Source organism: Miniopterus natalensis, chromosome 1, assembly GCF_054644295.1.
Source record: "Miniopterus natalensis isolate mMinNat1 chromosome 1, mMinNat1.hap1, whole genome shotgun sequence".
NCBI lineage: Eukaryota > Metazoa > Chordata > Mammalia > Chiroptera > Miniopteridae > Miniopterus > Miniopterus natalensis.
In genome coordinates, this window is record NC_142081.1 from 69,052,646 (window position 1) to 69,078,714 (window position 26,069).

The 26,069-nt window shown below is 51.2% G+C and overlaps 3 protein-coding genes across 3 annotated transcripts in view; 1 reads left to right on the forward strand and 2 right to left on the reverse strand.

Annotated features, from left to right (window-relative positions):
• The window catches only part of ZFHX2 (zinc finger homeobox 2), a 25,165-nt gene extending 12,313 nt beyond the window's left edge, over positions 1-12,852 (reverse strand). Inside the window, 1 exon segment of the mRNA XM_016205846.2 lies at positions 12,757-12,852. Coding sequence (XP_016061332.2) covers positions 12,757-12,852 — 96 coding nt within the window.
• A 2,243-nt stretch (positions 12,853-15,095) lies between these two features.
• Positions 15,096-18,491, forward strand: THTPA (thiamine triphosphatase). The gene is made up of 3 exons (XM_016205848.2): positions 15,096-15,432; positions 15,842-16,393; positions 17,675-18,491. The coding sequence occupies exons 2-3, from the start codon at positions 15,847-15,849 to the stop codon at positions 17,818-17,820; spliced, it is 693 nt and encodes a 230-aa protein (XP_016061334.2). The 5' UTR covers positions 15,096-15,432; positions 15,842-15,846; the 3' UTR covers positions 17,821-18,491.
• Positions 18,484-25,722, reverse strand: AP1G2 (adaptor related protein complex 1 subunit gamma 2). Its single transcript, XM_016205847.2, has 21 exons — positions 25,519-25,722; positions 24,978-25,102; positions 24,704-24,845; positions 24,490-24,586; positions 24,248-24,324; positions 24,035-24,130; positions 23,555-23,635; positions 23,153-23,251; positions 22,957-23,012; positions 22,681-22,794; positions 22,400-22,540; positions 22,261-22,315; positions 22,056-22,178; positions 21,286-21,375; positions 21,062-21,189; positions 20,698-20,802; positions 20,255-20,378; positions 20,036-20,171; positions 19,164-19,327; positions 18,857-18,955; positions 18,484-18,769 (listed from the first exon to the last, which is right to left on the reverse strand). Exons 1-21 carry the CDS (start codon positions 25,720-25,722, stop codon positions 18,668-18,670), a joined length of 2,358 nt encoding a protein of 785 aa, XP_016061333.2. The 3' UTR covers positions 18,484-18,667.
• Positions 25,723-26,069: the final 347 nt, after the last annotated feature.

A 26,069-nucleotide genomic window follows, 5' to 3' on the forward strand; every position in this document is an offset into this window, starting at 1 on the left:
TGGAAGGGAATCTATCCTAAATGACAAGAAAGAAGCCCTGAAGTTGTGGGAGAAAGGTATTCCTCCTACAGAATCCTGTGGGGGGGGGGGGGGGGTAAGTGTGTGAGGATCTGACATTCCATCGTCCCCTACTCCCACAGCAGGGCCCAGTGCCCATTCACTCACTGCCCCACCTGATGGGAAGAACCGAGGCCAGGCAAGAGGGGCCTCTCCAGGGCCCTGTCACTGAGGGCTGAACCAGGTGGTGCTATCTCCCCTGGCCCACCCTGTCTGTACCATACTGATTAGCTCCTTCCCTGGCCCCTGACTTACAACTCTAGATCAAACTTCAGAGGAGAGCTAGGAAGACCTAAGCCCCAAATCCTCTCTCCAAAGCTGCTACTTCCCTATACTGGGGGTGGGGGGGGGGGGGGGGGGGGGGAAACAGCTGATTCGTAGCTAGAAACCAAAGGAGCTTTGGGCTAGCCTATGTGTGAGACCCAGATCGCATAGGGTAGGTTGGCAGCTGTTTAAACTTGCAAATCTCTTCCCCACCTCCCAACCTGCCCCTCCTCCTCTTCAGGAAAGGATTTCAATTGCAAATTTATCTCTGCCTCAGTGCACCCCCCAACTCCCCCTCCCCCTTTCTTCTCTGTGCTTCTATCACCCACTATTTAATACAAACCATTAACTGCAATTATTTTTTCACTTTTTTCCCTCCATTTCCCTCCTCCTGTCTTTCCTTCCTTCCCTCTCTAAATCTGTGTCCCTTTCTTTACCATTCCCTACCTTGTACTCAGTTTTCATCTCTTTCTGGAGATGATACAGAACCAGAGGACAAGCTTAAAAGTCTCTCCCCCCCCCCCCCCAATCCTGTTCTTCAGACCACTGTCATTCCTCTTTTAGTTCTGGGCTTTCCTGAAAGGCCTCTCTTCTCCCTCAGGGCACATTTTAGCAGGGGGAAAGGGAGAAGCAACCCCTCAAAGGCCCTAGCATTCCTACCTCTGGAGGAGGGAAGGAGGAATAAGGTGGATCAGGTGTAGGGGGGGGACAGTCAAAAGGAAAGAGCTAGGTAGAGGTAATGACTGGAGGGGGGCACGAGGAGAGGGTGAGGGAGACATAGCATAGAGTGGTGGCGGTGTGATTAGAAAGGAGATTGATGTGAAGGGGCGCCACAGACGGCAGAGAGAGTCAATAAAATGAGAGGATCACATTAAAGGCGACAGAGAGAGCTTTAAATTACAAGGCTGCTGCCACCGAGGGGGATGGGAGGAGGCAGACCTGGAGCCAAAGGAGGGTGGAGAGTTCTGAGGCTGTAGTCATCCCCCAAGATGAGTCTTCCAACTTCTAACCTAAAAGGCCCTTGTCTCCAGAGCACCTTTGCTGTCCCTTCATTCCATCTCCCTCCTTAATGCTTCCTATACTCACAGGGTGATGAGAAAGCTATGGAGAAATAGAGGAGGTTTTTTTGTTTTGGTATTGACCTTTTCCACCTTCCAGATGGGAAATATGGAAGGGCTACTTTCAAAGCTCAGCTGGGAATCATTGCTAATCACTGAACATAACCACTGAACTGCAAATATTCTTTGGGAGGTGGGCAGAAACGTACCCCATAAAAAGCTGGTAGAGAATCCCTATGTCTTGATTTGCACTCCCTGTTCAGAGGGCAGATAGATACACAGGACTTTAGAACAGGGAGAAGCCAAGGAGCCAGGAGGCTCCAAGTTGGACAGCAGGACCCAGAAAGCTACCGAGATAGAGCGGTTACGAGATGAACAGAGAAAGGCTCGATGTGAAGTTGTGGACAGCTGAAAGGTAGGCTCTGAGACCAAAGAAGCCAGGGAGATTACTGGGAGACTTCAGAATCAGAGAATTACAGAAGCCAAAGTGGCAGGAGCAAAGGAAGGATCAAAAACATGAGGTCTGAGGAAGGAGAGACTGCCCCTCACTGAGGAGGAGGAAGGGCGTGGGTTCAGGTTGGCAGGTAGAACTGGAGGCAAAACTAGGCTCACCCTCTGGAGCCCCCAGTAAGACCAGGACTTCCACCCTCTCACCTCTGGCCCACAGGGAGAGGAAAAACCCCACTAATACTCCCTAGTGGTTACAGAGGGAATATCACCCAGGAGAGGACAGGCATGACAGGGACAGATTGGCTTTCTCCTCTGGGCTGCCCTCCTTAAAACAAAAAACAAAAATCCCTCTCCATTTTTCCAAAGCCCACAAGGCAAAGGCTTTCCCAGCAAAGTCTGCCAGAGGGCACCAACACATTAGCTTAATATTTGCATACAATGATTTTCACAACAGAGCCTTCCAAATATTTTTTTTGCCTTTCACTTTTCCAACTGTCCAGTCTGTCCTCCTCCCCTGCCCCCCTTGCCGTTAGCTCAGACCTTTTCCCTTTCTTCTTTGAAATTCTTGCCTAAGGCACTGCTCTCTCCCATACTCACTTTGCCCTTTTGACTCAACCTGTTGCTTTAAGAGGAGGCTGCCATGGAGAGGAGGGGAAGAGAAACAGGAAAGATGGTGTGTGTGCATCCTGCAGAGGGGGCAGTGTTTGGTATGAACAGCAAACAAACTCTTAACTAGATGATCTGTATTTTTTTAAAATATGTTTTTGTTGATTTCAGAGAGAGGAAGGGGAGAGGGAGAGACAGAAACATCAATGATGAGAGTCATTGATTGGCTGCCTCCTGCCCACACCCCACTGGGGATCATATGCCCCTGACCGGGAATTGAACCACGACCTCCCAGTTCATAGGTCGACGCTCAATCACTGAGCCATGCCAGCTGGGTGATGAGCTATATTTTTTAAGGCAGTGGAAGAACCTGGGCTTTGGATTCAGGCAGACCTGGCTGGGGTCAATCCTAGCTCCCCCAATCACCAGCTGTACAACCTTAGTAAGGTACTTACCCAGACTCTTAGTTTCCTTATCTGGGAAAATGGGAATGATACTTTCCTTACCAGCTGTGGTGAAGACTAGACTAGGTAACCTGGGAAAGTGGGTGTTCAATCGGGTTAGTTCTTTTCCTTATCTCTTGGCTACCTCCTCCCACAAAATGAAGCAAGGTGTTTGCAGGTAGGCTGACAACTTTCCTTCTGCCTTGTCCCTTCTTGACCAGGGTTCATCCTCTAATATCTGCCCTTTTCTTTTTAATATGTCTTTATTGATTTCAGAGAGAGGAAGGCGAGGGAGAGAGAGATAGAAACATCCATGATGAGAGAGTCATTGATCCGCTGCCTCCTTCATGCCCCCCAAAGAGGATTAAGCCCACAACCCTGGCATGTGCCCTGACCGGGAATTGAACCATGATCTCCTGGATCATAGGTCAGCGTTTAACTGCTGAGCCATGCCAGCTGGGCATAATATCTGCCCTTTTCAATTGAGGGCAGAGACTTTGGTGGGCAGGATTTAAATCTAGTATGCCCCGCAGCAGAGTACATTTCTCACTTGGTCGTCATGACTGCTGGGTCTATAGACACCCCATTATCACAGAACAGAGATTGGAAGCTTTGCCCAGGCTTGCACTTTGCCTGGGTGTAGAGGCAGCTAATACTTGGATGAAAACTAGTATGACCTCGGCCCTGGCTGAGTTGCTCAGTTGGTTGGAGCTTAGTCTGGATATGCCAAGATGTGCCATCTCCAGTCAGGGGACATAAACAACCAATGAATGCATAAGTAAGTGGAACGACAAATCGATGTTTCTCTTTCTCTCTCTAAAACCAATCAATCAATCAATAAAATATTTTAAAAATATGGTATGACCTTTCCCTGCATTTAAAACTATCATTTTCTCTGTCTCTAAATCTTACCTTCTATATTTAAAAGAAAACAAGAGAAGGTACTCCTATTCCTCCATTTTAATTTCACCTATCTCTCCTAGACCTCTGCCTCTCCCAAAATATTTGGGAAGTGCTTATTTTGTCCAAAAGACAAATTTTGTCCAAAAGAAAGAAAATGAGAATGGCAGGAAAAGGAGTGTCATAGAGGATAAAGAAAGAGACGGCAGAGATGAGGGAGAAAGGCGAGGGAGAGGGAGAGGTAAGGAAGTGTATGTGTGTTGGGGGGGAGGGTGTTTGCTGGATCCTGACCTGCATACGTAAATATTCAATCTCATTGAAGCCTCCCTGCTTTGGCATCAGATTGGATAAGTAGTCTGTCCAGTGAGAGGGATGGAACAAGGAAGGCTGTGTCTTACACCTTGCAAGATGCTTAAGGTAGGCAGGAGGGAACTGGGTGAGGTGTGAGGAGAAGAGGCTGAGAGGAAGAAGATGGGGGATGGGTAGGGAGTAGACAGGGGAGCAGACAGGGGTAAAGGGAAGCTATGAGCTAAAACCACGACCCAAAAGTTGAACATTTATCCACATTTGCATGGCTTTGTTGAGGTATGCTCCAGGGAGGAGTGGAGACTCTTGCCCATGCATCTCCCCCATGACACTACAAGTGTTAAGACAGCAGTGTGGAGCACTGAAGAGACTTGGGCTTAGACACCACGCAAAGCCAGCTCTGAACCCTTCTTCTACATGAGCACTTGGGAGTGAGAGACAGGAAATTGTGCTCTTGAATTCAGATTCAGGATCTTATCTGATCCTGGCAATGTGGACCTCTGTAGAAGACCTTGATCTCCCTGCGCTTGAAAGGAATCACATGCAATTCTTCTAGAATTATTGGGAAGGATTATTGTGAGTGACTATGTATATAAATAAATCCTTTGGGTTCTTTGATTCTATATGACCCCTTGTGATGGTAATGACTCCATTTAAATACTTTTGCAACTATAACTAATATTAGTAATAAAATAACATCTTTAAATGTTTACCATATGCTAGGCATTGTGCTGAGCCCTCTGCAAGCATCACATCATCTAATCCTCCACTACAATCTGAAATAGATATAGCTATTCATTCCCATTTTACAAACATGGAAAAAGACTTAGATGAGTTAAGTAATGTTTAAGGTCTCACACTTGGAAAGAAGTAGAGTCAAGATTGTACTCAGGTAGCCTGACCCCACAGCTCTGCTCTGGGTTAATTTGTAAGCTTCTAAACTCTCACTGGCATGAATTTTGAATGAAGACTTTGAGTTCGTTACTCTGCCCTTATGCATATGCACTGTCATGCTCCTGTTTGAGCTTGAAGGTGTTAAGATGGCAGTCTCCCTGTTAGTTTCTTAGTATAAGATGGGCCAGAACAGGCCCACTACTTTGTGCAACTCCACTGGGTGCCATCCACATTATAGTCTATGCAGGGGCATGGCATGTATGTCTGGGGTTAGGGTGAGTGGAGACAGATATCAAAGACTGAGTTATTTGATGATCTGTGTACTCACGTGTGATGTCTCTTAAAGCTGAAAGTTTACACGTATCCATAACAGAATGTGAACTTCATCAGACAAATGGTATATTAAAAATACAGCCCTTTAGAGCCAGACAGACCTGAATCAAATTTAGTTCTATTTCTTATTATGTAAATGACCTTGGGTAGGTTGCGTAAAGCCTGTTTCTTCATATATAGAATGGGGAATAGTTCCTCATGGAGCTGTGTCTACTGAGATGATCATTATTGAGATTGGCACCTTGTACATGATTAATAAATAAAAACAATAATTATTCAACCACATGCCTTATTTCCTGAGTTAGGGTGTATGTGTATGTTTATTGCTTTTTTATTGTGCATGTGGCTGAGGGCCTGTATATAGCCCTTTCCCAGTACCTCTTCCAGGTTAGGAAGGTGCTGGCTTTCAGGCCTGGGGCTGGGCCTTCCCAGCCCTCTGTTATACCTATGTGGGCCCTGGGCTTACAATCTATGATCTGCGACGTGTGCCCTGGGGTGTCCCAGGTGCCTGTGTGTGCTCAGAGGCCTGGCTGGCGAGGGCATGTTTGGGGTGGTGGTAATTACTGGGATGGCCCAGCCCTAATGAGTGTGATCTCGTTACACTCTCACCGCCTCTAATGGAGCTAACCTCATTTCACAGCCATTAGAGATGGAGATGAGGCCCCGCCCCCTGGCCCCGCCAGCTGCAGCTCTTCCAGCCCTGGCCAAGTTCTGTCTCTGGCTCGCCATTTCCCCAGTCCACCTCTTCTTCTTCCCCCTGTTCCCTTTTCTGCTCCTCCTTCTAGGTTTCCCACTCGTGCTCCTCATTGTTTTCCTCCCTTCCCTCTTTCTACGTCTCCTTTGTCTCTCCTCTCCATCCCTTGTCCCTCTTCCCTTCACTCAGCACCCTCCCTCTTCCTTCAGCTGGTCTGTCTGTCCTCCCTATCTCCATTTCCCATCCCCTTCTCCTTGCCCCTCCCCCGCTCTTCTCTGCGGCTGTCCCTCCCCTCCCCTCTGTTGCCCTGTCTGGCAAAACGACTATTCTCAAGGGGGAAACCAGCAAAGACAAACTAGGAGCAGTGACTTCATTATTGTCGTTAATTTGCCACTTTGGTTCCTCCCACAAGGGTCAAAGCCAGCACAGCTTGAACTCAGGACTGACAAGGAGGCTGAGACTGCCGCCTGCCTTTGCTGCATTAGGCCTCTCCCACAAACACACGTCCTCCCTCTCCAGGCCTTCATTTCCTTGCAGGGGCTCAGGCTCGGAGATCCTCTCTTCCAGTTTGTTCCAATCCTCACAGCCTACCATCCTCCTCCTTTTTCATTTAAATTATGGCCTTCTCTCAGGCTCTCCCCCAGCTGGAAGTCACATGGTTATTACCTTACACTCCCTCTCCTCATCTTCCTCTGCCTGTCTGGCTTCTCCCACTCCTCTCTGCCCCATCCATCCTGAACCTCTCTCTTGGCCTTCCCTTTCTTCCCTCTTCCTAACCTCAAGTGCACTCCTTTCCCTAAAGCACCAGGATTTAACTCTAGGTTTCAGAGACCACGCTGCCGGAAAAAAAGCTAGAGATGGGAGGAAGAAGGCGTTTATGGCCCAAGCAGGCCAGTGACACAGAATGGGAGTGGCTGGATAGAAAGGAAGGTAACTGCAATGTCAGGGAAAGCAGCAGAATCCAGACTCAGACATCCGAGACCCCAGACACACTGGGATCCAGATTAAACAGCTTACCCAAGATCAAAGGAAAAGGAGGACAGAGCCAGAGGGCCTTGTGCTTGAGGTGGGGGGCGTGGTCACTGACAAAACGAGGAATGAAAAATTTGAGGCTGGAACATCATTCCTCAGGGAAACACAATCTAACACCCCTGTCCCACCCTCTGCCCTCCTTCACTGAGAAGCCAAATGACTGGTAATTGACTCTTGACCTTCAACCCAATCCCAGCCCCAAAGGGAGAAGCTGAGGGTAGTTGGCTGTGACTGGAGAAGGCACTAGGGAAATGTCCACACAGGAAGTAAAAATTTCTGATCCACACCCTCTGCTCCTCCAACTCTGCACATCAACATGCCACACAGGACCAGCCGCTGCATACCTACACCCTCTTCTCTCTGAAGAGAGCTCTTGCTACTTATGTCCTGCTAATGAGCACCGTTCCAGTGGGTAGTCCTGCTGCGATTTCAAGGCTGGAAGCATAATCCCATATTCCTGCCCGAATAGAAGTCTCTCATTTGACTTTGAAAAAAATATTTTGAGGGGTGCTGAGCTGTCTCAGAAGGAATTAGAAAAAGATGTCTTCCTCCAGGTATATGCAGTTCATATGCCAGTGGTACACTTTGCTGACAAGAGAGCAGATGGACCTCTGCCCTGTCACCTTTTAACTGGAACCCTAAACAACCATACAGAGGCCCTGTCTCTGGACTAGTTCCTACAAGAGGGGGACACTGAGAGCCAATGGGATTATCTCAGAGTGCTAGAAGGCACCTCTAAATCACTTACCCCTGTCTGACCAGCCTGGGATGGAGGAAGGGTGGGCAGCTGGTCCCCTGGGGCTTTCCCCAGAGAGGCAAGGGGCTCTGGGAAAGTGAGTGGTGGGATGACTGAGAAGCCAGAGAAGAAAGATGGAAAAATCAATGAAATGAGTTTCTAACGGTGAGGTAAAGGACCGCCGTGTCGACAGCCTGTCTCCTGCTGCAAAATATGAGTTGCCTAAGTCCGTGGCAGCCACTGACTGCATCCAGCTGCCGCTGTTCTCCCTTCAGGCCCCCACCCACCAGCCCCTTCTCTAGCTGTCCTGGCCTTTCTAATTATAGTCCCCTAGGGCTCACAGCTCACACAATCTCTTCCTAGAGTCCTCAACCCATTCAGGTTATCATCAGAGGAACAGGACAAGTTATAATCCCTGACTTGGTACATCTCTCTTTTCTATGGCTTCTGGCTTCTGTGTATTTAGACTTCCCCTCTGTCTGCAGATTTCACTCAGAGTTGTGGTGAGCTCTGCATTTCTTGCCTCCCCCTCTTCTCCTAGATACCTCTGAACTCATTCAACAATGGATAGTCAGTGTCAAGGCCATCCCTCACAGGGTTCCTTACATCCTGGGCCGTGCTTCTTTCTGCCTTTTGGCCCACTCGGCCAACACTGACTTCCTTGTAATTGTCTGGATTAGGACAGGGTGTTTAGGATGGACTTAGTATTGATTTATGAACTCTTTGTGACCAGGGTATAAATATGGTATAAATGTGGTTTCATGATTGGGGATGGGTGGGGTAGGAATGCTACTCTGAATTCAAATCTGTCAACTCTATCTTTGGAAATAACTCTAAACCTTTTCTGGAAACCACCTTCTTTCTCTACCCTCCTCCACATCTTCCTCTTGGGGCTCCTAAGACTGTTCATTCATGTTTTCCTCCCATTATTTCTATAAAGACTCCCCAGATCAGCCCCTAGAGTACACCCTGGCTGCCTCTGACTATGCCCCTAACCCTGACCGCCCTCTTAGATCTCCTCCAGCCCCTTCCTCCAGTTTCTGATTTCCCAACTTGCCCATTTATGCAGACTTAGGCCTTGAAGGGTGGGGTGAGAGGAAGGCAAGCAACTCTTTCTCTTAGCCTCTTCCTGTTAACTCAATATTTGATCAACAGACATATTACTAAGCATCTTTTGTGTGACAGACAACATGCTAGGTGCTGGACAACAGTAAGAAACTAGATAGATGCAGCCCTGCTCATATAGCTATGAGGACTAACCCAGGATCTCTCACCAGACAGCTTTGTCCATTTGACTCAGAGTCCCACTTTTTTCTCTTTCTCTACAGTCAAAGTCCACTGTGCCCCTGGCAATTCAGAACCCTTCCCTTTTCTCTATTCCTGCATCAGTTTATACTTTCACACAGCTCTGATCCTTGCTCCTCTGCATTTCCAGTTTCAGTCTCTATTCCTAAACCCAAAGAGGTGCATTTTACATTTTTTTAAGTCTCCTCCCTGCTCACGAAGCCCTTCTTTCACATTCAGTAACTGCCATTTCTAGTTCTCTTCTTTGCCTGCCTTTCAGTCCTACCATCCCATTCTTCATGTCCCCGTTGCCCCAGGTTCCTTCCTTTTGCTCCTGTAGGCCCTAGTGAACCTCAGGCACTTATAAACAAGACCTCATTCTGAGCTAGGAACACCACCAGGAAGGCAAGGTCAAGCTACCAGGCGCAGAAATCCTACAGATTTGACTCAAGCCCTGGCCCTGTAAGTGTACAGCTCCCCAGTAAAGCAGCAAGTTGTTCCTCTGTGTGCCTCAAGGTAACACCAGCAACTCTGACATCATGGAGGGAGGAACCCTGTCAGGTTGCCAAGGCAACACTAGCAATTTATGACATCAGAGGCTTGAGGCCTTTGGTTCTCAGGGGGCTAGAAAGAGTCAAGTTCCTGTCAGCTAAAGTAAATAGGAATTCTACTTTTTCATCTCTTTGCTTGTGTTCCCCTGGCTTGGGAATGAAATGCAAAGGCCTTTGGTGGGGTACTGAATGATTTGGCAAAAGGAATGAATGCTTGTGAGGCTCTCTTCCTTTCTCTTCACCAGATAGCTCTGTGTGCTCTCTTTCCCTCTCCTTTGGCATTTCTCTCTTTTGGGGCTTCGCCCAGTTGTATTTCTGCTCTGCCTTTTTTTACAAATCACCCCTCCTGCAGGGCTCTCTTTGCATCCGTCATGCTGTGTCCTTCTCACACCAGAGGCATTTGTTTCCTTTGATAACTCTCTCTCCTCTTTCCCCCTACCAAGCTCTGTACAGCTCTGATCTGCTCCAGCACTCCTCGTTTGCCTTCCATTTACCTCCTTTGTACCACACTCATCTTATTCTCCAATTTCTCCCTTCCCCCACTTTACCATTGTATTCATTTCATATAGCTTTTTCTTTGGACCTCCTCTTTAGGAATATTCTATCATTTCTCTCCCTCTTTCCTTCTATATTACTATTAAGTCATTTTTGTTTCATTCCTCTAGTTTTTTATTAATCACCCCTTGGTTCCCCCCCTGCCTCTCTTTCCGCATGGATTTTCTTCCTTTCCTTTGCACGTTCCTCATGGCATGCATTTTTCTACCCCACGCATTTATTGCAGCTGGCCTCTCCTTCCTTTCTGTAACTATTCATCTCTGAAACCTTCCATTTCCTGTCCCTATCTACCTCCTTCTTTTACCCTTCTAGGCTCCTGATGTCTGGAAAAACAATGATGGGCTTAAAACAAGGTAAACTTTCCAGACTCTATCCACCTTTCCCATTCTTTCGGCTGAATGAACCTGGCTCCCTACATAAGACAGCTTCTGTCACACTAATGAAAACTGCCTCCAACAGAAATCATGCTGAATCCAAATATGATAATAGCAGGGCCACAGGATGAAGATGAATTGGAAAGTGAAGAAGCCACTAGAATAAACTAAAGGATCAGGGGCAACCAAGCAGGGTGGAGCTCAGAGTCCTAAAGAATATCCCCTTCCAAAATCATAGTAGACAGTCAACGGACATAATGGCTCTGACTGATGAAGGGGTTATATGCCCCTGGAAACCCATTAAATTGATTTCTTGGCCTGTTTATGTGTCTTTACAAACCATACTCCCAACCTCTCCCAGGCCCTTGCTCTCTGGTATCTTCTGCGGCTGGGGTTATTAAAATGCTGGATAAGAGGATGAGGGATAAAAGGAAGTTAGGGTAACCAAGGAGAACAGGTAGAAAGACCACAGATTATGGGAACAAAGGTGGAGAATAGGCAAGGGAGATCATGGGAGACGGAGATGGAAAAAAAGAGGTGAAATGAAATGGGGAAATGAAAAAAATACACAATGGTAAAGTGAAGGAATGGTAAAGGGAGGAAATCAAGTCAGCAAGATGAGGTTTGTGGTGGGGAGTTCCTGGAAAGGCAGATGACAGGAAACCAGAAGTGAGGTCCTGATGGAGGAAACAGGCACATGGCAAAGAGGACAGTCAACAATGCTAGCAAGTCCCAAAGCTTCCTGGTGAAGGTGGATATGGAGGCTGTCCTGGCCCTGCTGAAAGGGCACTGGACAGAGTCAGGGGAGATATGTCTGCTCCATCCCTTAACTCTTCCAGGCCTCTGACCAGAGACTACCACATTATGACTGAAGCAAACTCCAAAGTAGCCAGAAAAGGCCAGAGGAAACCATAAGGACCCTGAAGGAGAAGGCATGGAGTCCTAGGTGGGCAGAACAGACAGGCAGCCAAGGCATGACATATAGTGGCAGGGACACACTGAGAGAGGATCACCTGGATGGGAAAATTCGAATGCAGAGACAGTGACATACAGACCTAGAGATGGATGGGTGGGGAGAATGAATGAGGTGAAGAATGGCAAAATCAAGAAGCAGGGACACATGGACAGCGATCAGCTGGGCTACAGGCACAGCGATGCCTGGTCAAGTGCTCCAAAATGATAGCGCCACTCAGGGAGAGGGGCAGACAGAGGGGATGGAGACTTAGGGGGCCAGGAGAGACACGCTTCACCTTGAATGGAGCAGTGGCCTTCCCTCACCTCGCACCTTTCCAAAAAACAACAAAACAAAAACGAAAAACAACTCAACTTCAGGCAAAAACGAAGATCGAAGATTAAGGATATCTACGTCCCCCTCCCACCCACCACCACCCATAGCGCGCTAGCCCATCCATCAGCCAGCCCGCCTGCCACGGTTTCACCCCCAACCCGCCGCCGGAGGGGGCCCGCCTAGACCCCGGCCCCCCGGGCTGACAGCTCCGAGCCCTCGCACTCACCCGGCCTCCCCTTCCCTCCGGGATCCCTGCTCCCAGCATAGCTCGGCGCGGTCCGTCTAGGCTCTCGTTACCCTCCGTCTGTCCGGCTGGCTCCCAGTCCAGCCTCAATGCCTTTCCCTCCCCTGTCTCTCCTCTACCCCTGCATCTCTCTCTTCCCCCATCCCCGCTCGCAAGCTTCTCCCTCCCACAACCCTGTCCCTTCTCCTCAGGCTCTTGGTTCTGTCTGTCCGTCCGTCCGTGTCCCCTCCCCCAACCCCCTCCAGTCCCTCTCCGTGCCCTCCAGTGGCAGTCTCCGAGCGCCTCCTCTCCCCTCCGTCTCAAGCTTCCAAAGAGCAAGGAAGGGAAGAAGAGAGGGAGAGGAGAAAAAAAAAAAAAAAAACACAACCCAGCAGCATCGGAAATCGATGCACTTACACCTCAGCTGGAAGCAGGGACGGGAGTCGAACCGCGGCCGCCGAGCAGCGCGAGGCGGGGAGGGGAGGGGGCGGCTCTTGGAAGGGACTTCTCCGATGTGTTGATTCCTTTTTTCCCCCCCACCCTCCTCCTCCCTCCCTCCAGCGCTCACTCCGGGGCGTCGGGGACGGAGATGGAAAAAATAAATAAATAAATTCACGGCGGTGAGGGAAGTGAAGGAAAATAATCAATGCTATTTGGCTGCGGCTGAAGTGTTTTCCCGGCTTCATGAGGGGGTTTCCATTGATTCACCCAGGGCACTCGCTCGCTCCCTGCCTCCTCCTCCTCCTCCTCCTTCTCCTCCTCGCCCACCTCCTCCTTCTCTTCGCCCTCACTCCTCCGCCTCATTCACTGGCTGGAGCCAAGGCGTCCCACACAATGGAATAATCAATACCCAGGCGCCCGGGGCGGCCCCACTGAGCAGGTGCAGCGGCCCACCCGCCGCGGTGAATGATGGGAATTGTAGTCCGCCCGCCCCCGCCGGCCCGCCGGCCCGCGCAGCATCCTCCAGCCTCACAGAACACTGGGCCGGACCCCAGGCCCCACGGCAAGGCAGGGCAATGGGTCTGGTCACCTGCTCGACTCTGGCGCCAGGTCCAAAACGGTGCTTGCGAAGAGGACAGGCTCCTTTAAACTCTTTCCCATCTCCTCCTCCTCTTCTTTCTGCCTACAGAAACCATTCGTGTGTTTTAAGTAATTTCTAGAGCAAGCCCTGGCTTCTACCAGCTTCCAAAAAACGCCTGAGGCCTCTCTTTTTCCATTACTTCTTCCTGCCTTATTAGTACCCCTCCCTACCAACTGGGTACTAGAACTTTCTCTTCCACAGCAAGTACTCTGAAGTCTCAGATACCTCCCTCCCCTCCCCCTCCCCTCCCCCCACGCGGTCACAGTCCCCAGAGTTGGGGGGAGGGGAGATCCTGGCTCCTTGGGCACATCTTCAGTTTATTAACTCTTAAGCTCTTCTATATTGTAATAACAATAATTGCTAAGATTTATGGAGTGCACAGGGACAGTTCCAAGCATCTCTACATATATTAACTTACTTAATCCTCATAACTAGTCCCCATTTTGCAATTGAGGACACCATGGCACAAACAAGTTAATTACCTGGCCCAAGGTCTCACGGTGGGTCAGTAAGTGACAGAGCCAGGATTCAAACCTCAATGGTTTGGCTCCAGAGCCCACATTAGCTGCTATAGCCTACTTTTCCCCTGGAGTTCATAGGAGAAAACAAGGGAGAAACTAACATTCAGAATTTCTAGTATGTGACAGTTTGTCATTGAATTCTCACACATAACTGTGAGGCAGTCCACATTTTACTAATGAAAAAACAGAGGTTTAGGGAGACAAAGTAGCTTGCCCAAAGCCAAACACCTAGAAAGTGAAGCTGGGAGTTAACCCCAGGTCTGTCTGTCTCCAAAGTCTGGTCTTTCCTTTTCCTTAACTGCTGCCTCTGCCCACTGGGATTGGGTTTTATAATTCAGGGAAGAGATTAGGTCTTCTTCCCCTGGACAACAAAACTGAAAAACAAAGGACAGATGAAAAACAGATCAGTGAGAAGAGTTAGGGGCTGAGGTCCCTCTGCTCCCTGCCCATTGGTGCTTGTCATGGCATGGGGGAAGGGATGCGTCAAAGACATCCCAAGGTCAAAATACCATGTCTGTAAAACAGTGTCCTCCCCCAGTACATACCATGGGTCATGTGTTTTCAGAAGTATACTGTGGAGAGGACAGGTGTTGAGAACCTAGCACTTCTTACCAATCATAGAAGGGAGTTGGTGAGAGCCACTGTTCCTCAGCAAGCTATCACATCCATAGGGTCAGACATATAATTGACTCCTCCAGGTAACCATAGTCCTCAGAGGGACTAAGAAGGGTTCTCTATTTTGTCTCCCAAAGCAGTCAAAGGGCCACCCTTATGTCTTTCTGTATTTTAAATGGCCATGTCTTCTACTCCTGACAAAGCCTGCTCAGGGACCATTGGAAACTGTGACAAACTCCTAAGTCTGGCACTAAAGGCCTTTTCCAACCTGCTCCTCAACTGTGTATATCAAGCTTCATCTCCTTCCACACTGGTCAGGCGCTCTCCAGCTCCTGGGTCTTTGCTTAGGCGTTCCTGTCTCCATCAGAGTTTCCAACTGTTGAAATCCCATCACATTTTTAGTTCCCATCCAAAATATCACTTCCTCCTCGGACAGAAAGTTTCCCACCCACCCTCACCCTGAACATTCATGCCAAGAGGTATTAAATCTCCTCTAAAACTCCAGAATAGCCAGGAGGTCTTAGTTGTGCTTTTATTAGACCATCGCCAGTGGCCTGCATTTAGTGGGCCCCCCAATAGTGAAAAAGAAAAAAAGATCAGTGTCTGAATGAGTGGCTTGTATTCCAGGCCCATCTACTTATGGAGTTAGAGGTTTGGAGACGAGACTGGGGCCTCAGTTCCTCCCATCCTACTCTCCCCACAGCCCCAGCTCAACTTTAGAGTTTCCCTGGCACTAATGGCAGCTTTCCTGTCACCATAGCGACGGTGATGGTAGGGGTGGGGAGCAAAGTCTCCTTTTGGAACTACATCTCCCATCATGCACCCAGGCCCCACGGTGCCCGGCTCAGCCTGAAGCCCGAGACCCGGACCGACCCCCGGGGAGCCGGGAAAGGTCGCAGACCAAAAGCAGAGCACATGGGGACGGCCTCGCTCCCGTCCTACTACGGAGGCCCCGGCCCCTTAAAACCTAGCAGGCCTCTCGGGCTAGCCTGCCCGTGGCCCCACTACACCGGGCTTAATATGGCCGCTCGCGCTGGGACTGGCCTGGCGTGCGGAGCCGGGCCAAAGTGAGGGCCAGGGACTGTTCCCGGCATTCCTTGCGGGCGTGGCGTGGACTCTCGTCCGCCATCTCCAGGTCCCGCGAGAGGGAGACCCTCGGGCTTTGAGGTGAGACCCCAGGCTCCTCCGGACCGCGCTGTGGCCTGGAAGGTCTGGGTCGGGAGGGTTCAATCCGGGTACTGAGCCACCGGCCTCCCAGGGCACCGAGGTGTAGGAGGTGTAGAGGGGAGCGTTGGAAGAACACTGGCCACGCGGTGCATCATCAGCGGTGCAAAGGATGTTACTGGACACCTGTCACTGTTGCAGTCTTAAAATATCAGACAGATGGTGGCCTTCCATCACAGAGGCAGGGAGAACGGGCTGCATCACTAACAGAGAGCCCTGTGACAGCGTGTGTGTCTCATAAGTTCTTCCAGGAGTGGCGTTGGGCGGAGGGGGTGTCTTTGCTGAGCTGTCACCCTGTAAGGCTGAGCACCCTTGGGAGCTCAGCAAATGATTGTTGATTGACTGATTGCAGGTAATATGGCCCAGGGCTTGATTGAGGTGGAGCGGAAGTTCGTTCCTGGGCCTGAAACAGAAGAACGGCTGCAGGAGTTGGGGGGCACCCTGGAGCACCAGGTCACCTTCCGAGACAGCTACTACGACACCCCTGAGCTGAGCCTCATGCGGGCTGACCACTGGCTGCGACAGCGAGAAAATAGTGGATGGGAGCTCAAATGTCCTGGAACAGCAGGTGTTTCAGAACCCCACTCTGAGTACAGGGAACTCACTGCTGAGCCTGCAATTGTGGCCCAGCTCTACCAGGTGCTGGGGGCTGAGGCCCTGGGGGCTGAGGGTGTGACTGCTGTGCTGGGCCCACTGGGGCTGCAGGAAGTAGCTAGTTTTGTGACAGATCGTAGTGCCTGGAAACTGGTGCTATCCAGAGCTGATAAAGAGGAGCCTCTGCTCACGGTGGACCTGGATACAACGGACTTTGGCTATGCTGTGGGTGAAATAGAGGCCGTGGTGCATAAAGAGGCTGAAGTCCCAGTTGCCCTAGAGAAGATCAACAAGCTCAGCAGCATGCTTGGTGAGGGAGACGGACCCTTCTATGCTTTCCCCGTTCCTCTTCTGGATGTACCTCCTGGGCCAGTTAGTGGGAAGAGTCATGGGGTTATTTTTCTAATGGGAATTGCTTTAGCAATATTCTAGAAGACCCAGTTTTCTTAGGGCTCTATCAAATCCCATTTCCTCTTTTGCAGTAGCTGTCTAATCTGGATTTAATTCTTCCAAGTGTCTGGGATCTATCCCAGTCATTCTGATTTAAGTCTCATACCTCTGGCCACCCCAGGGGTCCTTCAATCCATCCTTCCTTCTCCCAACTCCTATCCCCTCATTTTTACAACTACCTAGATCTTCATTTAATTTATCCTGTTAGCTTTTAGTAAAAAGCAATAATGTATGTATGAGAGACAGCAGGGCAAACACTGGCAGATTTTTCTCTGTTCCTAGGCTTAGTGCCCTTGTAGACAGTTCATTCACACAAGTATGGGGTTGTGCATCCCATGAAGCCTTACAGCCCTGGAAAGCTGTTCTCACCTCCTCAGCAAACATACACTGAGGTGCCCAGTATGCTGTCAGGTACTACCAATAAGAACTGGCTTATCATGGCTCCACCATATAGAGGCTAGAATTCTATGTGTGTCCCACCTCATGGCTACAGCTGTTTCTTTCCTTTATCTTATTTTTTATTTTAGAGAGGAAGGGAGAGGGTGAGAGAGAAAACATCAGTGTGAGAAACATCAATCGGTTGCTTCCCATTCTCGCCCCAACCAGGGATTGAACCCACAACCTGGGTTGCCCTGACAGGAATTGAATCTGACACCCTTTGGTGCACGGACTGACACTTCAACTGAGCCACACTGGGTAGGGCTCTCCTCTTCTTTACACATCCCTCGATTTCTCTCTACATGTGTGCATCTCTGCACATGCTTCATTACCAAACTAATGAGCTTTGGCCTGCCTAGATGGACTTTAATCTTGATTGGGGGACAGGAGCAATAACTGAAATTAGTCAATATTCAGGTACGTTCTGTCTTCATGGCGCCTGCATGCCTCTTCCCCATTTCTCCTTGCTGGAGGAGCTCATGCTTGGCTTCTCAGCCCCATTCCTGCCTAAAGTGGCCCTTTTAGGCCCCAGTTCCACAGGCCAATCAGGGAGTGAGCTGGTGGGTTACACAAGCTAGTCAGATGGCGTGCAGAATCCCAGTGCTGCCTTGGAAACAACTTTGGGGTCCAACTGTGTGGGCAGGGAGTAGACTCAAAGCATTTGCAGCTCTGTCTGGTTCTCTTATTCTCCTTTTGCCTGTAGGTGTGCTGGCACAGGAGACACCACCTGCCAAGCTGATCGTGTATCTACAGCGCTTCCGGCCTCAGGACTATCAGCGCCTGCTAGAAGTATACAGCTCCAGAGAGAAGCTACAGGGGACTAAAGATGCTGACAGTACCCTGGGCTAGGGTGTCACTTCATCAACAACAGGAAGAAAACTGAGCCTAATGGGGTTCATTCCTTTGCTCACTGTGCCTGTCCCCATGGCTTCCCTTCCCACAGTGACTCCTCTCACCAGCTCTGCCTGTTTCTTCACCCTACCCTTAGTTATCCTTTGTGGAGCCCTCCCAGGCTGCCTCCTCTCCCTCATCCGTCAGATGCAATCTGTGGGCCGCCCCTCTCCCCTGGCCGCTAAGCAGCCTCCATTGATTTCCGCTCGTGTTTATAGGATTTCCACTTAGCCATGATCAGTAGTTAAGCACAGGAAAATCCCTTGCCACCCCCCCCTCCCTTGGTCGATGCCATTGATTCTGCCAGCGGCTCCTAAACCACCTTACAGCTGAGTTAGAGATGAAGAGAGGCAGCAGGGATTTCCCTACCTTGGGGTGTGGGGAATAGCAGCAGGTTGGGGAAATGGGTGAGAATCCCTGTTGGAAATCTAGAAATTCTGGTTTGATTTTGCCACTGTGCTCTGCTCTGGCCCAGATTTTAGAGTGCCTCCTGTGGGGTCAGATTTGTTCCCCAGACTGGAGAGGGTAGGGAAAACGCTCCTTTGTTGAAACAGGTTCCTAAGGCCAAGGGAAGATACATACTTCCTGTTTTCTACCTCAAATATAAACAAATATGACTTGCTCCCTCAGGCTTTATTGGGCTTTCATTATTTGTGGGGGAGGAGGTCAGGCCCCCTCCAGTTTTTGCAGTGGCAAGCACAGGACCAGAGTGCCACCTGCTGGTAGTCCTCAGATGTAGGTTCCAAGTAGCTGGGAACCCAAGGGTTTGGGACATGAGGATTTCAGGCTGTGAGTGGAGGCTGAGTTACTGCCATGTCTCCACAGGCAAGTTGTTCACCTCAAAGATCTCCTGCACTGACTGGCCAAAGTGGTTGTAGGTGAGGCGCAGCTTTAACCGCAAGGCAGCCTAGGAATAGGAGAGTGGAGACCAGGGTTAGCACAGATAATTTCTCCCTTCTCTGGGTCTTATTCACAGGGGGCTCCTGGAGCTCACCTTGTTAGGATTGAGGATTTGGAAGAGCTGAGTCACTGGAAGGCCACCCTGAGCTGGAACTGTGTCCCCACTGGGGGCCTGTAGCTGCAGCTGGAAACTCTGAGCATAGGAGGTTGGGCAGAGCTAGCTGGGTTCAGGCAAGCCCTGCACACCCAATAGTTTCAGACCCTCTTCCCATAACCCCAAGTGTTTGTCTCTGCACGTCACTCCCTTCTCATCTCATTCTCTCTCCCACCCACCTCCTCTACTTATTGGCCTTTTCTCTTGGAATGCTCAGGCCACCTCTGAATTCTGGTCTTCTACAAACCTTGGGCACAGCAGCCTGGCAGATGAAGTGGGTAACATCACCCTCTGAGGTGTTGGTAGCTGTGACAGTGATTAAGAGCAAAGCAGGGGTTCCAGGGGGTCTAACAAAAGACAGATTCAGCTGTAGTCCTTGACGCTCAAACACTTTGAGATTTGGGATGGAAGCTAGAGTAGGGAGAAAGAAGCAGCTCACTGTATGGGCCAAAGATGCGTTCATTCATTCATTCATTCATTCAACAAATTTAAGTGAGCACCCACTGGGTGCAGGGCACTGCTTGAGATGCTAGTGACAAAGGACAAAAACTTGGAGCTGGCAATCTAGTTGGGGGAGAGAATAAACAAGAAAAGCAAGATAATCACAAACTATAATTGGTGCTAGAAGGAAATAAACTAGGCCAGAATAACTGGGAGGAACTAACTCAAATAGGAGTGGTAGAGGAAGCACCTGACATTTTAGCTGAGGCATCTGACATTTAGCTGAGGTTTGAAGAGTAAGAATAAGCCAGTCATTTGATGTGCTGGGGAAAGAATATTCCATGTAAAAAGAACATGAATTGCCAAGGGCTTGAGGTGAGAGGGTCTGAGGAGCTGAGAGGGGGCCAGTGGAGTGGGTGGCAGGAAAGTATATCAGATGGGCTAGGGAGGAAGCAGGGCCCACATGCCAGGGTAAGACATCTGGAACAAAGGAAAGACATTGATGGTATCTAGGAAGGGAATACATGATCTAATGAACCCTCTCACCTACTAAGATGGGGATGTGATGGGGGTACAAGGCAGGGAAGAGGGTACCCAAGCCTCAGTCCTTGGCTAAGGAGAAGCAGCACATTTCTACACACACCCCCTCCAAGACATCTCCCTTTTACTGAGGCTTACCTGGGGCTGGGGGAGCACAGGGAAGGTCCAGCAGGTGTATTAAAGTGCCTTCTGGGGAGGGATCCAGAGGGGGAGGCTGCTGGGCATCCCCAGAAGTGCCATCCAGGAGATCTAACAGATCCAAAAGCTTTGAGGCCTGGGGAAAAGGGCAGAAGGAGCAGGGCTAGGTATGGAAGCCCGACTAAGTCCTCTTCCCCCTGGGGCTTCCGGCCTCCTTACCTGGGGCTCTGTTGGGACAGGGGCTGGTTCCAAAATTTGGGCTGCTGCTTTGCTTTGCTTTACTTCCTCATCTACCTGAGGGCCACCTCGTTCCACAAGAGGCATCTTTTCTAGGATGGCAGCCCTGAGAGGATGGAATGCAGGTGTATCCCTCTGGGTGAACCTTGCACTTTTTATGAGAGGCACGTGGGAGGAGTAAGACCTCGGGGAGCCCTGGGCACATGGTGGGTTGGAAGCGCCCCTCTGACTTCCTAAGGTAGCACACTCTTGCTGGTTTCCAGATGAGCAAGGAGGTTTGGAAGCCAGCTTAGCTTCAAGGAACTATGGGTGGGAGGCACAAGTGTGGTTGAGACCCTTGTACCCAGAAAGGGACTTTGGGAAGAGGACATTTGGGGAGAGGGCAGGGGTTTGGGTCCTGTGCTGTGGCACAGTGCCAGTCATACCTCATGTGATCATACTTCCGGAAGAGTGTGTTGTACTCCACAGCCCGCTGCTGCAGCTCCACGTCCAGGCAGCTTCCATAGATGGACACCACCTGGCGGATGCGGCTGGGCCACAGGATGATGTGTGAGTGGGATCGGCAGCCTGCCTTGCCCTTCAACTCCAGGATGTGGCAGGGAAGGGAGAGGCCCCACAGGGCAGGGAGGTAGCCATGATACTTGGCTCAAATGGAAGAACCTAAGAATTGGGGGTGATGGGGTGTGTGCCTGGAGAGAGACTCAGAAACTGGTGGGCACAGTGAAGGGACGTCGCTCACGGGAGGCACCAGGAAGAGGGTCTCTGGGAGGGTCCGGGACCCCTTCTTACTTGTTGTCCCCACGAAGCCGCGTGCTAAGCTTCATGAGGGCCGTGAGGGCATATCCTCTGGTGGCCGGCAGGGACAAATGGGACTGCAACACCCTTTCCAGTAATGCCAACACCTCTTCTTCCTCCACCTTTGAGGGGGGTGAGGAGCACAGGTTGTGACCCTGGGGCCAGCCCTGCCTTCCCTGACAGGTCCCTCCTCAGTGCACCCTCAGTGCAGGTCTCACCTGAAGTGGCTCAGTTTCCTCACAGCTCCCCTCCAGCAGAAGGTCCCCATATTCTCCAATGCACCAGGCTGCCACTTGCACCAGTGGTTGCTGTGTAGGATAAGCAACATGCTGGGCCAGTGTCTGGTTCCCCTCCTCACTTCCAGACCCTGTAACATCCCTTTAGGTGGGGTCTGGAGGGATGGGTAAAGGAAAGGGCCTTGGCACAAGGAGCAGTTATGTTAGAGTTTGTCTCCCTGCTGTCCTGGCTCCTGGGCTTCCTCTGCCCTCTGGCGGCCAAGCGTCAGAACTACATAGTCTAACCACAAAGGGTGCAGCAAGGATGAAGTGTGGGGCCCTCCCTTGAGAAGGCATGGATGGTTTGTACCCACCCTACTTAATATGGAAAGGGGCTATAGATACTGGCTGGCAACCATTAATTAGCTCAGTATTTAGGTAATATAAAAACCAAATACATGCAGAAAGAGCTTTTATTGATCTCATTTGATCTGCAAGACAGCTCTGGAAGGTGGGCAGGGTAGAAAGCTGAGTGTGCTAAGCATAAAGAAAGTTAAATTAGTCATCTGGTTACACAGCCAGTAGGTACCAGAACCAAGACAGAAGTCCAGGTGTTCTTACTAAAAACGGCTCTGTCCTTGAGTGTCTCCTCCACTAAGCAGAAAGTTATTACTTTGAGGAAAAAACCACTGGGAAACACCTGTAAAGAGTAGTTGGCCCAGGAAGGGCTGGGGGGCTTAGGCAGCCCAGAACCTGGGTGGTGGAAACATTACCTGGGAGATGTCCTGTGCCAGGGCACTATAGAGGCGGCGCACAGAGTAGGCATGTAGCTCGTGGGCCCCGCCAATCAGTTGAGTCAGGTTGGCCACTGCATCATCCCGAACATGGGTGCCTGCCTGGAGCAGTGAATGTGGCCAAGTCAGCGTGGTGAGCCCTGCCCACCCCTGCGCAGCTCTCTCAGACCAGCCCCTGCCTCACCGTTGTCAGCACTCGCAGAATAGTGTCTATGTGCCATCGTTTGGTTGGGGCAAACCTAGGGGACATATGGAACTTCAGTCCTGGCACGGACCCTCTCTAGATTTCACCCTCTCTGCCTCCTGGGCACCTGTCACCTCACCTCTCTGCTGCCAGCAGGATGCCTGAGGCACAGTCTGCCCGCAGATCAAGGGGGCAGTACTCCAGGAAGCCTTGAAGCTCTTGTGTCATGGCTCGCACATTGGAGCTGTTCACCAGAGCTAGGCTGAGTTCCAGGGCCCGCCTGCCAGGAGAAAGATGTGTGTCTATATGAGGTAGCCTAGGCCCTCCCCTTCCCCAGGCACCTCTTAGTCCCCTTACTCCAGCTGCTCTGAGCTGGTCCAGATCTTGGCCACCAGGAGCTGGGCCCTTTGTCTTGCTCACCGGCTGAGGGAGGCATCAGGTTCCCGAAGACATTCCACCACGGTGGGCCGGTGTCGCTGCACAGCACTGTGATCCGACTGCACCAGTCGCAGCAATGACGTCAGGGCTACGTACCTGGACAGAATGGGAGAGGCTCATCACACCATGGCCAGCAACCCTCCTCCCCGCACAGTTCTGCCCTGGGTACAGGGATAAGAATGAATTGGGAGACTCTGGGAGAAGGGCAGAGGGCCAGGACTTAGTGGCACAACCCAGAGAGACTCCTGGAATTTTTACCTAATATTCTTGTCACTGTTGAGCAGAAAGCGGCCAAGAATGTTGACAGCTAGAACCTATGGGAGGCAGAGGTTGGGGACAGTTAGGGAAGGAGCAATCTGCTCATTCAGGAGTGGGGACTGCCTGGCACAGGACCTGTCTTCCTGGCTGGGGTAGGTGGATGGGGCCACAGTAAGAGAGGCATATGAGGTGATACCCGCAGGCCAGCTGTAGAGCGGATGTCCATGATGGTGACCACAGTCTCAAACAGGACCGCACTGCCTGCATTTCGACTGGTATCTGTGTTAGTGGCCACCTAAGTGGATGGGAGAGAAGATGAATATAAAATGGGCTCTGTCCCCTTAGGTGTCTGGAAGGTCTCCACAATGTCCTTCAATCCTCAACCAGCTAACAAAGTTCCCTGAGCCCCACGTACTATGTGCCAGGGGCTACCATACTGAGGCAAACTGTATCCCTGTCCTCATGGAGATCACAGTCTGCAGGGAAAAGGAGATGTGATTATATGGCCACCTTATGGTGAGTTGTCATGTGAGGAATGCCCAGGTGGGATCACAGAACAACATACTTAAGGAGCGCCCCCCCCCACCCAGTTCCCCACCTGGGCCAGCAAGTCATTCATGCTCTCACTGCTCTCCTCGTGGTTCCGGCCCAGAATCCGAAGCAGACGAAGTATCTGGACCTGCAGTTGGGTTAAAGATGGAGAGGTGGAGGAGTTCTTAGAGTAAGGAGTCATGGGGCTGAGAAGAAAAATCTGACATTGAGGAGAGTATTAGGAGGGGTCTGGCTGGTTTCCTAGAGCCTCCCTGCCCCTCTGCCTCCCCTCCACAGGTCCCTTAGGCTCTGGGAGGGGATCAGAGATATGTGAGGCTAGGGGATTTGGGGACAGGCTGTTTTTTTATTGTTAGTAAACTGGATTTTCTGACCTTTAGGCATCCTGGGTTGACCTGGGCAGTCCTGTGCCTATCACCCTGCCCAAGACACTAACTGAGCCAAAGTGTTCTCTAGGAGGTGACCACTGGCCATGGGCTTACTGCCAAGCTCTCTGTTCCAAGGATACATCAGAGAAGGGTTAGCGCACCTGTAAGAAGGGGTCACTGACTCCAGATATGCTGTGTTCTGTGGAGTGTCCCGTCGTTACCAGAGTCCTGAGGATCTGTACCAGCTGGGGTACCACCTGGAGGGAGGGCACAGCCTTATCTGGGCATTTTTCCTAATCTTCTCAATTGTCAGCCCATTCCAACCCCACTGCCCCTCTTTTCCTGGCCCAGGGCCTATCCCTTCACCAGCCCACCTTTCGAAAGTGCTTGAGGGCTGCAGGGCTTCGTTCGCAGAGCTCTGTGATCAGCGTGATGGTGCCCAGCAGGACGCCTGGTGTCAGGGCAGGGGAAGTGAATGGTGGGCCAGGGGCACAGGACAGTCTACTGTGTGTGTGCACATACTACTCTTCTCCAGTGAGCTAGGGTTCCTGTCCCATTTTCCACCTTTGGCCATAGCCAGAGCTGAGGCAGGGGATGGGGAGCCCCATGGCCTTACCATGGTGGCGTTCGTGAAGCAGTTTGGCACAAACTGGGAGGAAGATGTCGGAGAGCTCAGGGACTTTTCGGATCATGTGCACTGCAGTCAGAACAGCCTGCAGAGGTCAGGGGGCTCAAAGAGGGCAGGATCTGCCAGGATGGACCCCCCACCTCTGCCACATGGCAAAGGGCAGTATCTGGAGGGACATGTGCCTAGAGTCCCGCCATCTCACCTTCTTGCGCACATAGGGGCTTCGCTCCAGGAGGAGTTTCTCCACCTCAGTGACCAGGTCCCGGCACATCTCAGCAGAGCCCATGGTGCTTAGAGTGCACAGGGCCAGGCCTTGTACTGCTTGAATACCCTGGCTCAGGTCACTGCAGAGTTTTGGGAGGACAGTCAGTCAAGCCTCTAGTCCTTCCAGTACCTACAGCAGGCAGCCCCCTGGGATTTCCCAGTTCCCCACTCTCCCATCTCCCTGATTCCAAGTGCTTCCCAGAACCCCTCACTTCTTGATGCTGTTGGTAATGAGCAGGTGGGCATCCTGCCTCTCATCCAGTAGAAGCATGGCCCCCAGGTAGCCCACCCTCTTGTCTATGAACCTGGGGGAGGCGATCAGTTTCAGGCACTCCATCTATAGGGAAAGAGGCAGACCAGGAAGGGACAGGAGTGAAACCAGAGGCACTAACATCCCTTTTCTATCTTCCTCCTTACCACCCGGTTAACTTGTCAGGGCACCATATCCCATCACTCTCCCTTCAACAAAAGGAGAGGCTTAGAAGATTCAGTGGGTAGTTTCAAGAAAATGAGAGTTGAGACCGGGAGAGGAGAGGAGGAGGTGCCCTGAATGGGGCTGGCCAGAAAATGAAGGATCAGTCCAGCTGATGGCCAATAGGGGCTGTAATGGGGAAGCAGGTCTGCGGTGCATGCTGTGAGGGCTCGGAACATTGTACAATTAAAAAACAGGGGCACAAACAGGTGAGGAGGCCCAAGCCCCTGCCCACTAGCCTCCCTCGTCAGAATGAGAAGGGAAGCAGCCTTGGTCCGCACCTGTCCAAAGTGGGCGGGGTAGCCTAACATGTGGACATAGAGTAGCTTGGCTAGCTGGCGGTGCCTGTGCCCAGGGTCCCCATCGCGGAAGGAGGCCCGGATGTGGGCACACTCCTTTTGGATCACTTCCCGCTCCTCGGCCTGGGTCTTGGCCCCACGAATCTCCTCGATTAGATCTTGAAGCTTCAGAGAAGGCGCCACCATCCTGGGGGGGGGGGGGCAACGCCCGGGAGTGGAGAGGGCTTTAATCCTCTGGCCCGGTGAGTCTGGCCTTAGTGCCCAGGCTTGCCCTGTGCCAAGACCCTGAAGGCCGGGGTCCCACAGCTACCCTAAAACTGAGCCTACATTCACCTTTCCCCAAGTAAGGCTCCAAACTCCGCCCCCCCCCCCCGCCGGAGATCCCCACTACGCATGCGCCCCGGCCCCACCCTGCACCCGCTCCTACTGAGCCTGCGCCGGAACCCCGCCTATTTGCTCCCCCCTCCGCCCCACCTGGCTCCCCATCCCTGGCTCAGCCATCCCTTCCCGTCCGGAGCTCTGCGTTATTAGTT

Coding starts and splice junctions, on each gene's coding strand:
- AP1G2 (XM_016205847.2), bottom strand. CDS start 25,722: ATGGTGGCGCCTTCTCTGAAGCTTCAAGATCTAATCGAGGAGATTCGT. Junction 23,013..23,152: donor GCTCTACAGCTGGCCTGCGG/GTATCACCTCAT, acceptor TGCCTCCCATAG/GTTCTAGCTGTCAACATTCT. Junction 22,541..22,680: donor CCTGATGCCTCCCTCAGCCG/GTGAGCAAGACA, acceptor TTCTCCTGGCAG/GCGGGCCCTGGAACTCAGCC.
- THTPA (XM_016205848.2), top strand. CDS start 15,847: ATGGCCCAGGGCTTGATTGAGGTGGAGCGGAAGTTCGTTCCTGGGCCT. Junction 16,394..17,674: donor CAAGCTCAGCAGCATGCTTG/GTGAGGGAGACG, acceptor TTTTGCCTGTAG/GTGTGCTGGCACAGGAGACA.